At 34.7% G+C, this 12563-nt stretch overlaps 1 protein-coding gene across 8 annotated transcripts in view; it reads right to left on the bottom strand.

Annotated features, from left to right (window-relative positions):
- TCF12 (transcription factor 12) overlaps window positions 1-12563 on the bottom strand; it is a 320504-nt gene that overhangs the window by 67178 nt on the left and 240763 nt on the right. For all 8 annotated transcript variants that reach the window (XM_088797234.1, XM_088797233.1, XM_088797235.1 and 5 more), the window contains one exon: window positions 11405-11457. In XM_088797234.1, the coding sequence (XP_088653360.1) occupies window positions 11405-11457 (53 nt within the window). The remainder of the gene's footprint in view (window positions 1-11404; window positions 11458-12563) is intronic.

The following is a 12563-nucleotide window of genomic DNA, read 5'->3' as shown; positions in this document are numbered from 1 at the left end:
AAGGAGTTAAGGAGTCAATAGGGAGCCCATCTTAACTATGGAGGCTGTGGCTCCTGCACTATTCCCTGGTAAAGAAGTTGGGCCTGTGATTGTTTCTTTGTGCCTTAAGGCTGGGAAGTTTAGTAGGCCAATAAAACAGATTGCTAAGTAGATCATAAATAAAAGTGGCTGTAATGAATATGTAGGTTGCAAAGTTTACAATAGAAAAGAGTGAAAGGCAGGTACCTTTGTGATCCCGAGGACACATGCTGCCCTATCATTGATTATTTCAGACTTAAATGACTGACCTATTAAAAAAAGGCTCAAGCTGTGTTACCACTGTTAAAATTGGAATACAGATCATATGAATGTAAGAACACAACTATCAAATGCAAAAACCTCACATGGAAGACCAAATGCAGGTCTTCCTAGCTCCAATGTATCTAATTGAGCGAAAGATGATGCCTATAAATGGGAAGAATTTCAGTGATCTTTGCCTGAAAAGACTTTCACTTTTCTGAAGAAAAATTGGAGTTTATTCTCCCTGAAATGTTTTTAAAGTTTATGCATGTTAAATGATTTATAATATAGTTGGTTAAAATATACTTGTAGTTCTCTTTAAAGGATATTAACTTTAGATAATCCAGTATGTCATTTATACCTTCTCTGAGTTAGGTGAGCATGGTCTAGGAAGAAAAAAGAGCTATGGCTGTATTGCTAATCATTTGAGTTTGTTCATTTACTCAACAAATATTCACTGAACATCTATTATGCACTTAGCTGCTGCAGATAAAGCAATAAACAACATAAACAAAATTCCTGCCTTATCAAGTTTCTCCTGGGTGAGACAGATAAAGAATAACTGAATTATAGTATATTTGAGGGTAATAAGTATTCAAGAGAAAAATACAGCAAGGAAGAATAAGTGGGTGATGAGGGTGTTGTTGCCATTTTATATAGGATGGAGTGATATGTCATCAAAGAGAAACAAGTATGTGAGAAAACTAGCTGGGTGGCTACTAAGGGAGGTGTGCTCTGGCAGTAGAGTAGAAAAACCCCGAGGCAAGAGAGTGCTTTCTACCTTTAAGGAGCAATAAAGAGAGCAGTGTGGCTAGAAGGGTAAATGAGTGGAAAATGAAGTCTGGGAGGTAGCAGGGGACAGACTGGAAGGGTCTTGAAAGCCATGTTAAGGACCATGGTATTGCAGTGATAACAGATGCTATTGGAGGATTTTGAGCAGAAGAATGGTATCAGACTTCGATTTTAAAACGATCTACCTGTACCGAAAAAAATGACTGAAGGAAAACTGGAAGACCAGTTGGGAAGATGTCATAATTCAGGAAAGAGATAAAGGTGGCTAGGACAACGATCACAGCAACAGGTAGTGACAAATGGTCAAATCCTTAAAGATAATTTTTAGTATGAGAAACTTAGCATGGGAATATAACTCCTGTTTCACACTTATGTCAATGAATCCGTAACTTATTTTTTCCTTTAGGGAAAGGTTTCCTGCTTTCTTGTTTTCCAGACTCCTCTGTCATGTGAGGATCACATGTTATGCTGTTAACTAGGTCACCCCTAGTTTAACTAGTCCACTGTAGAACGATTGCCTATAATTTACCCTTTTCTTTTCAAATGTACTCCTCTTATTGTGTATAACTAGGAGTTAACTGCATAATTGGGGGGGGGGGGGATAGGACAAATAATTCAGTTTCTTATACAAAGAAAGCAAGTTAACGTATTTTTGATGACTTACACAGCCAGAGTAGGAGAAGCTGAGAAGTACAGTGTGGAACAGGAGGTCATGAACAGATGATGTTCCCTATTATAGATAATATTAAATAATGGCTTCACAGTATCTATTTTTATTCTTGTAAATTCAATTTAAAAAGCATTTCCTGGACACTCCACTATGTGCCCAGAGGGCAACAATTACTCAACAGAAAAACATTTAAAAGTTACTTCTTTTAAGGTCGAAGTTATCTTTTGACTATAAGCATCTTGAAGACAGGATACAGGGTCCATGCTTTATTCATACTTAAATTCTTAAAGCCCAAAAGAGTTCTTTATTCACAATAAGCACTTAATATACATTTACTAACTTTAACAGAATGGATGCATGTTTCTCTCACTGAAGTCCTACTAAATGAATCCCACATTAGTAGCAGAGTTTATAGTTCTCAGATTACTGTTTTTTGAAATTTACATTTTTGGTGATGTTGGAAAAGATAAGGATAACTTGATTTCAAATGTCAAGTTTTATAGTTTAAAAAATTAACAAGTGCATGTCAGAAAACTTGAGAAGAGTATTATTACTTATTTATTAATTATTTCCTAATACTAGCCATCATAAAGCTAAAAAGAGAACTAAATAAAAACCGTAAGTATTCACTTAGATTTATAGAGATTAACATTGAAAAAGTGAATTTTCTAGTCATGGGATGAAAGACTCTTTTAAGTTTGGTACGAAGGTTTTATGTGTAGACAGAGACATGCCACACATTTCAACAGAATCTGTGTCACAATCATACTAGGGTTGGAACTGATTCTAAAGGTGCTAGGAACTACCTTTTTAGCTTTGGGTTCTATGAGAAAGTTGGGCCAGGACAAAATATGGGGATTGGTAAAAAATTATAGTAGAGCTGTTTATTTCAAAGCCAAATTATGTAAATACTTTATACCCAATTGTTTCAAATAAACATTTACTAATGTATCTATTCATGGGCTTACCTCTGATGTTATAAACTATTTAAATCCTAGAAAAATAATGATGTCACAGCATCCTCTTTATAGATTGAGGCTGTTACACTTTCCCACTCAAGTACATTTTAGAATAAGGCAAAGAATGGTTTTGGAAAGTTTCTGTCAATACAGTAAACTCTGGCCCAGTGCCCAGGAAGGGACTTACGAATATTGGGTAATGGATCTTTAAACAAACAAACCAAAAAAACCTCAAAACCCACCAGGGAACACACCTAAAAAATATTAAATTTTGTTTCTCTTTGGGTCTGTTTTTCACAGAAACAACATTTATGAAGAAGGTAAGAATATATCTACTTTAGGCATATATTTGTGTTTAAGTTTAATGTAGGGGTTGCCAAATTATGGCTGTGAGCCAAATATGGCCCACCACCTGATTTTACAAATAAAATTTCACTGGAACACAGCCATGCCCATTCATTTATGTATTATCTGTGGCTACTTGAATACTCCAATAGCACAGGTGAACAGTTGTGACAGAGACTGTCTTGCCCACAAAGTCAGAACATATTTACTACATACACTTTTATACACAAAATTTGCTGACTCTTGGTCTAGCACATTGAGGAGGAATAGAAATACAGGCTACAACAAAGAGAGAAAAGCAAGTTCTAGGATATTTTCCAGAACCGTCATTTCTAGAACCAAATTATTTTTGAAAACTAACAAAATGTTGGCATATTATAGATATATTAAGTGTTGAAATAATTACAGGTAATATAAAGATGAAAACTTTGAATGGCCAACACTTTAAAATTTGTTTAAAATCTATTCAGTGAATATAAACATAGGGGAGAAATTAGAAACTATCCTGGGACTTAAGTGTGATAAAAATGCTTAAAGGTCTAACTATGAATTTATATATATAGCATATATGATGGTCATCAAAATTAGATATTATACAAGTACAAAAAATGACTTTTCGAAATAAAATCATTACTGGTTAAACAAAGGGAATATCAACAACAGCAAATTTCATATTGGCAAATCACTTAGGACATGAATGCCTGCCCTAACTTAGAATGAAATCCAAAGCCCCAAACATCCACAGTGATAAAATTTGTAATTTCTTAATTTATTCATTCTTTCCTATACTTTAAAAAATAATCAATTGTATTAGATAAAAAAATAAAACAAAAAACTTTATGGTTCCATTGATGCTGAACACTGACAGTGGGCCCAAATTCTAAAATCATTTATAGAATTCAACCACACATCCTTTAAAAACCATACAAGTTACACACACACACACACACACACACACACACACCACACACACACACACACAGGGTCATATCCTATTTCTGATTTGTGAAGTCTCAAAAAGTTGAAATACCAGCAGCTGAAAAGTTCAATACATCTTAAGAGCCAGACCTGAAATTTAACCATGTTCTTTCTTCTTTAAAAAGAAATAGGTCAGAAAACTAAATATCACCAATGCTGTACAACCACATCACATCAGTACAAACAATTGGATACATAGGACTCATTCACTGGTTACTTTTCCTTCTGCTTTTTGACTTGAAATCAGATCAAAGACATTACTGGCTTGTCACAAAAATGAACATCTTAGAACTATGGATTAAAAGCCTATTATCTTCAACGATACAATTCTGACACTGTTCTGAACAGTAGTTACTGTCAGCATAAACAGTGGCTATTTCTTCTTATTAATGCATGAAGAAAATCTTTCATTCAGTGACCAAGTTGAATATAAATTTGGAATGGATTTTAGGACCATTCCGTTTATATACCTAAGCTTTTTCTGCTAGTCTGACCTATAAGGTCAGTAAAAGAATCGGCCACTTTGGAAATTTTATATCGCGGTAGCCTTCAAAGAGAGACAGCTTATCTAACAGCCATAAATAAGAAACTCTTAAGTACCTACAGTTGTTGTGTGCCCTCTATGCTTGTCTGCCGAAGGAGCTAAGCAAATAACCTATTCCGAATCATGTTCAACAACTGGAGGGTTCGCTCATGAAGTTCCGCTGAAGCTGGTGCTGGGAGTAAATACTGTTTATTGCACAAACACTAGGATTCTTGCTAGTCTTAAACGCCTCGGATATTGTCTATAATACCCTGTTATCTTAGCTTCCTAGTGACTTCAGAGACATGCCCTTGGAGAATATTCTACTTGTTGCTCATCTTGCTATTTTCATGGACAAAATAGAGGTAACAGTCTCTCTATAGTTCTAACTCCTGACCTTTTTCTTACTGGTTTAGGTAGCCAGTAATCTTTCAAATAGTAGTTTTCCATTATTTATTTCTACCAGCCCCAGAAAGTTGTATTTGTCTTCTTTCCTATTTAAAGAAACCCCTCAGTTTAGCCACCCTTATGATTTAATATTCTGACCTTTTCTACTTATCATTAATAATAAGACTTATTACAGTGTTTCCCCGAAAATAAGACCTAGCCGGACCATCAGCTTTAATGCGCCTTTTGGAGCAAAAATTAATATAAGAGCCGGTATTATATTATATTATACCCGGTTTTACAGTATAGTAAAATAAGACTGGGTCTTATATTAATTTTTGCTCCAAAAGACACATTAGAGCTGATGGTACGGCTAGGTCTTATTTTTGGGGAAACACGGTAATTCTATTATGTACATGAAAATGCTAAATCATTGGAAATGGTTTAAGTGGTCTTTGTGGTTTGGGAACATGTCAGGATAGCTGCAGTCATCTCAAGGGGTACCTTTAAAATTTCAAATTTAGTACTAAAAATGACTCAAAATTCACATTAATTTAAAAAAGCCACTCCCAACAAAATTAAACCCCACAAAATTTTGGGGAGAATGGAAGGCATCATTTCCTAAATTGTATGAGGTTGGCGCAAAAGTAATTGCGGTTTAAAAGGTTAAAAATAATTGCAAAAAACTGCAATTACTTTTGCACCAACTTAATAGTTCATTAACTATCCAAAAGCTACAGACCTCTGTACTTTTCTACTTACGGCAAAGCAAGAAAAGGTGGAATCTAAGCTGCTTTGATTCATCTCAGAAAAAAAGTAACTCATGGGGGGGAAAGTTAGAAAAACATCTTTTTCTTCCTTGATGGCTGGGATGGTAAAATACACTTTGAGAGAGAGTTTAACTAAAATAAAAAGCACAGAAATTAACTGATAAATAGACTTTGTAGGGAAATATATTTAAAAACAGAGGACGAAGGACAGAGTAATATTTGATAAAGCAAACAGATTTGTGTCACCAGCCTATGCATATGACTGCAAACAAGTTACATTAAAAATGAATAAGACATACCATTTTGATGCATAGTTAAGATTTGATGTTTAAAAGACGTTTTCAAATGCTATTGATGAGAACACAACTTTAGGAGTTTGGGTCTAAAGCAGGGGTGTCCAAACTGCGGCCCGCAGGCCAACTGCGGTCCGCAATCCATTGTTAATTGGCCCGCAGCAAATTCCAAAAATATATTTAGTTTACTTAAATAAACCAGGTGTGGAAATACATACTTCACTTCGAGTGAGTGGCCCGGCTGTTTGTGTATTTTACCGCATATGGCCCTTGGTAAAAAAACGTTGAAAAAAGTTTGGACACCCCTGGTCTAAAGGCATTCTGGAATTTGTCTAGGAGTTTACTTTCTGGTGATAAAAATCTTGCAAGTATCTTGCTTCTTCAGAATTCTGCATCTTTTGCAGCCTATTGAAAGGATCTATGTTTGTAAATACTAACACCAAATTAAGAAATAAAGAATAAAAAAATAAAGAAACTTCTCTCCATCTAAGAAATGCTTCACAGGGCCATAAAGATGTTCATTCAACCAATGATTAAAAAAAAAAAAAAGCATAGACTTCTGATGGTTCAGAAAACAAAAATAATTAGTATGAATTCGAGGAAGCAGAATTTGATTCAACAAATTTTCCCTACATTTCAAGCTTCCTTTTCTGAAAGTGAACGCTTTCTAAATAACAGCAGCAGCTACAATTTATACTCAGTATATCCAGGCATTACATTACATATGTAAGTTTAGGTAACATAATCCTTTTTCTCTTTTACTGTAATATTTATCCTTATGTTTTCAAAATTTAATTCGCTTTTCAACAAAATTTGGTAAAAACGAAATGCTAAGTTTCCTTTAAATTTCAGGCTGCAGTGGTAGGAACTAGAAAAAAACAAAGAAAGAACGTTTACTAAATGTCTATTATACACCTGGCACATGTGAGGCACATAGTACCCTCAAACTACCATTTGAAATAGACATTATTTTCTCCTTTTACAAATAGATACTTGGCAGTCACAGAACTTACAAGCAATTTTTCAAGGTTATAAAATAAAAGCAGCCAAGGCCAGATAAAACCCATCATCTGCTGGACTAGGAAGTCTGTGCTTTCCTACATCATCCTATCAGATGGTCGTAGGTCTTTAAACAACAAAACCAATTAAAAATAAATTCGATCAACAAAAACATAATTGACAGAATAAACTATGTTTTATATTTAATAAACTAAATAAGCTATTTCATGAGTAAACCAAGATACATAATACATTTTAACATTCAAAACAGAAAGAAAATGGTCTCTATTATCAAATTAAGTTGTAATCTTGGCTCTGTGTGTGATCTTGGGCGAGTTACTTAAGAGATTTGCATGGCAAAGACTAAAGATTAAGATGACGCAGATAATGGTCATGGGTCCTCACACAGGTCAGTCCTGCACCTCTGACAGAGTGCCACTGAAGCTGTGAAGGATGCAAACAAACATATAGCAAATGTTTTGATTTTTGTCACAAATTACTGAAGGAAAACACCACGCTGCTCCCAATCCCCACCCAGTGCTTAAAATTCCCTTAAATGTTGTATCTTCGTAATAATCTGATACAGCTGATAAACAGCTGGTGTACATACAAAGAACAAAGACTATAGAGTTGGTGGTTAAAGAAGGGGAGGGTAGATTCAGGAACCCTGAAGAGGAAGAAAAACACCCCACAAAGTCAAAGTACCACCATCCATGCCTTCAGAAAGACTTCCAGATAACCTTAACAATTAGAAATGTCTCCTATTGTCTATTGGCTATAATGATACTTTAGGCCTTTATCCAGGGTAGACCACCATGACAGTTTATCCCTTTTCATGTCTAGAATGGTCTTAGTGTTCCCCAACCCTCCTCTAGAGTGGGAGAGTGAGTCTGCTATAGAAAAAGTACAGAGGTTGTATTTTGGTATAGAATCCAGTAATGCTATACTTTTAGATGTGGCCTAAGCATATATTTATTTTTTCTTATGTCTATGCTTTTTACCTGTCTGGTCCGTTCTCCCTCTTCTCTAATAGATGAATTGCTACTCGTCTTTCCAAACACAGCTCAATGTCTACTGAGGTCATTACTACTTTCCAAGGCGGGGTTAGTTCTACCTACTCAGTGTTTCCAGGGCACTTATTATATACACCTTCACTTGCCTTACTGCAATATAATTAATTGATTGTCTGTTTTTCATACTAGATTGGAACTTCCCTGAAGGCAATGACAGAGTGTGTGTATATGTTTGAATTCTCAGTGTCCAAGCATCATTCTATTGTTGTGGCTATAAGAGTCTACTTTATTCAATATTTCAGCCTGTCCAGAGAAGCAAGTAGAAAATTTAATGTTCTTAAGAACACCGTTTCTTCATCAGTAGGAAGAAAACTATGCCCACATGATTTTTGGTTATGTATTGAATATATCAGTTTTAAAACTAATAGCACTTAGCATTTCGACCTGAGAGGAAGTTCAGATTTCCCACTCCAAGCTTCCTAAGGGATAAGTAATGAGTCTAGGGTCAAATAACTGAGCCAGAAGATTTGAGCAAACCATTCTCTTAATTTTACTGACCGAACTGCTTTACTAATGCCAGTACACCTTTATTGGTCTTTCAATCAGATGGCTGTTACCATTCAGTTGTTCTGAAGAGGAACAGAGGAGCTAAGGTTTATATTTATGATACTGAAATATATATCATGGCTTATAAAAAGCAAAGGCCTATTCAATGTTCTATGATCAAAATGATATAGATTGCATGTATTAAGTAACCCTACCTATCATTATTGTTAGTAGTAGTAGTAGCAGTATGAGCAGTACTAACCTAGCTCTTTCACTGTATCTTTAGTAACAGTAACATGTATTTTACAAAAGATTAAAGAGATTGGATAAGCAGCAAACTGAAATCTGAGCTGTTACTGTCAAGTTTCTAGTTTGGTTTGGGAAGTACAACATTCAAATGATCATGAAATAAAACATACATAGTTCATTTGCATTTTTATACCCTTTTTTTTTTTAACAATTCACATTGTTAAAGATCTATAAATTACATATATTTCAGGAAAAGCATTCAGATAGAAAGCCGTAACTTTCAATTCCCAGTTGTTTTAGGCATTGGAAAGGTAAATAAATAGTGTAACCATAAGTGCTCTTAGAAGTGTATTATTTATCAAGGTATCTGTTTTAAAAATATATTTCTTTTAAAAACTTGAGTTTCGACATAGAATTTCAACATAAAATATACTTTCGATTAATTAAAATGCATTTACTATTTATGTATCCTTAATAGCATTCAATATGTTTAAATATAATTTTTAGCATGGTTTCAAAGTAGTATGATCACGTTTGAAGTTGATGTTAAATATATTAATAAATTAATAGAACTTAAAATACTAAATTCTAAATAGTGTAAAACTACCTAATAAATTATAAATAAGATAGCAAGTAATACAATATGTAAGTAGGCTTGGCTTGTGAAACTTCCTAACGCTTCTTAAAGAAATCAAGGTTTCACCCGAGTTCAACGGCTTTCCCCTTCCCTTCTCTGTGGCTCATCCTGGACACCGGAGACAAAACGGAGAACTACCTCCAAGCAGTGAATGCTGTTACGACTAGGGGCGCTAGTGACTTCCAGTTTCTATTCTCTTTCCAGGCTGTTCTGTCCATTTTGCTCTTTTGGTTTAAAAACGAAAGAACTATGAAACACTAAAAATACACTGTTTCTTAAAATCAATCTCAGACTAAAAAGAAATGAGATGCATTTTCATGTACTAATGTGGTACATATATTTTTTACCTGTGTAGTTCTACCCAAGTATTAATATGTAATTTAACTTTCATTACTCTCATAGAATTATAGCAATAAATTACAAGAAAATTGCACTTACATGTTTTAGCAGTTCTGTCATTTTAAATATGATTTCTGTTAATCTAGCAGAAATCATCTGTTATACTGTTGAACCACCTACCCCTGCACAGCACACAACTGTTAAAATGTAAATTGCCCAACTATTTTTAGCTGCTGCTGAAAAAAATTCCTGTCTTCGGGAATAATGATTTGAGGCATTGTGTTCATTTTGTTTATCAAGCAGCTATTCAGCCTCTAGCGGGCCCAAGTGCTTATGCAAGCAAAAGCTTTTAAGAATGCCTGCAGCTGCAATCCAACCTTCCAGGTAGGCTGCAGGTTCAGAACACAGCTGCCCTCGGCTGCATAAAACTGAGATCCATCTGGAACTGAGTTTCAAAAAGGATTTCAAATTTGAGTTTTCATGTATCACACGGAAGAGAAGGCGGGGAAAGAACATAGGAAAGAAGGAAAGCAAACAACCAAAAGATGATATCTCTACTTCAGCCTTAATAAAAAATGAAAAGCTCAGACCCATGCTGCTCCTTCTAGATGACTACTTGCCAAGCCGGATATTCCCATTCAGTGTATCCTGGGATGAGCTGTGACTCACCAGCAGCACCTGCGCCCATGTGTTAAGTACCGCCAAATAAAAGCCCCACATCAATTTACACAACAAAGAGATGTACCCTACAAGGCTTGGGGCCTCTATCCAAAGCCCCACTCCCCATTTGTTCTAAGCAAAGGGAGAGGAAAAAAAAAAATCTTCCCTCCTCGCACTAGGGATTTTTAAATTGTAGGTGGATTTATGATGTAGGTTCATTTACAAATACTTTTACTCTTTAAAAGAATAAAGTATATTTAATAGCACAAACATCCCTACAGCTTTAGATTATCGTGGCCATTAATGATTGTTCATCAAACCATTCCAACCTACTTCACGAAAGCTCTTTATTCTCAAAGGATACATTTTTGAGCAAAGAGGGATCAACAAACTAGTTGCTTGAAAGCTTTCCTGATGCTAGGCTGAAGTTAGGAAAGGCTTAATGAAGGCTTTAAAATCCACACGGGCTTCACAATGAACATCTGACTTGGTGATTTATGCATATTAATAACTTCAGTCCTACAGAGGCAAGCTGAGCCGAACATGTCCTACGAATCTTAATGTCTTTAGCTCCACTGGGATTATTACAAATGTAAATTTCTAAGATTCTCAGCTATTAATCTCTGTCTGTCCTCCTGTTCAGCAACATAATGACTAATTAAACATCAAAAGACCTGTACAGGAGATCCTCTTTGACAGCTACCGGCCTAGTCCTCTTCCCAAGAGGGGAATTCAAATGACAGGGACTTGGAGTAAAAGCATATGAGGAAGCTACAAATAATTGCAGAGAAACCTAAAAACCTAACATTAAATGCGGATTTATCTCAATCAATGACTCAGTTAAGCAGTGAACGATTACTATGTGAAGCTTATTGACACCAACCAAACATAACACTTATAGCCAGCAAATACTGAATATCTGGAATCAGTTTGTTTAGCACCAAGTCAAAAAAATGGGTACTTACAGAAGAAGGCAAACCAGGAGGCACCTTTCTGACTTTCTTTGCTTGCAAAGGATCTGCACATGGAAAACAGTATATTTCATCAGCATTTATATTAGAAAAGATCAGCCTTCAAATGAACAGGAAATACTTTTTCCTCCTAGTGTCTTTCTTGTTTTCCAATACCTAGGAGTAAGCAAGTGAATCTAGGGATGGGGATCTCACTCTTTCTAACTGGTTCCAGTGCAAAATAGGTTTTCCTAATGAAGCCATATATATTCTGAAACACATATCTCGTAAGTTTGGGAAGATGACAGCAAAATAAATAAGAAAACAACAAACCACTAAGCATGTGTTAAAGGGAATTAACATTTTTAAGTACCTATTATGTGCCAGGCTCTACACTAAGGTACTTTACATCATTTATCTCAGTTTTATTTGCAGAGAGGCATTTGATGCAACAGGTTATTTTCATAATAAACTCCTTAACAGAGACACAAATTTAGTGTCCACATCACACTGAGAATTTGGTTAAAAGCACTAAACAGACTAATGCAATGTTACAAATTATGTTAGAAATTTGAAATAAAATGTAATAAAAGAAAAATTAAGGTTATAATAATGTCAGAGATATGGTATCCAAACTATTAAATACAGACATTGTCATATATAATGTCACAGTATTCTGTAAAAATATTTACTTTAACAATCTGTGCTTAAAAGTGCAACTTCAGCACTACTTACTGTACAATTTATCCTTTGATGTTTATTGCCAAGAAATAACTACAAAGAGAAAGTATATTTATTTCTAAGATATAAATGATTTATTAATATAAATGAGAATGAGTATTATCATATGCCACCAGCCTCACTTGGTATTTTAATTTTACTTATCTATTAAATTTAAAATTTGTCCTTACTATTTTTTTAAAAAGTTGGTAAATAAGTACAGCTTTCCAATCTTTCACAAATAATGGGTCACTTTAGGATTTTTTCAGAGGGGTTCAAAATTAAGATGAGAGAATAATATGAAGGCTAACACAAAGTATAATATTTTTGAAAACTGTAAAAATGAGAATTAAACAAGCATTGTATTTTCCTGGGTCACACATGATATGACGTGATAAGACATGTTTAAGAAAAAATGAAACCTATTTAAATTGGGAATCCTCACAGTAAATAT

Source organism: Rhinolophus sinicus, chromosome 3, assembly GCF_057876585.1.
Source record: "Rhinolophus sinicus isolate RSI-liver-muscle chromosome 3, RSI-T2T, whole genome shotgun sequence".
In the NCBI taxonomy this organism is placed as follows: Eukaryota; Metazoa; Chordata; class Mammalia; order Chiroptera; family Rhinolophidae; genus Rhinolophus; species Rhinolophus sinicus.
The sequence above is the reverse complement of the archived record's forward strand: the minus strand, read 5'-3'. Positions and strand labels throughout refer to the sequence as shown.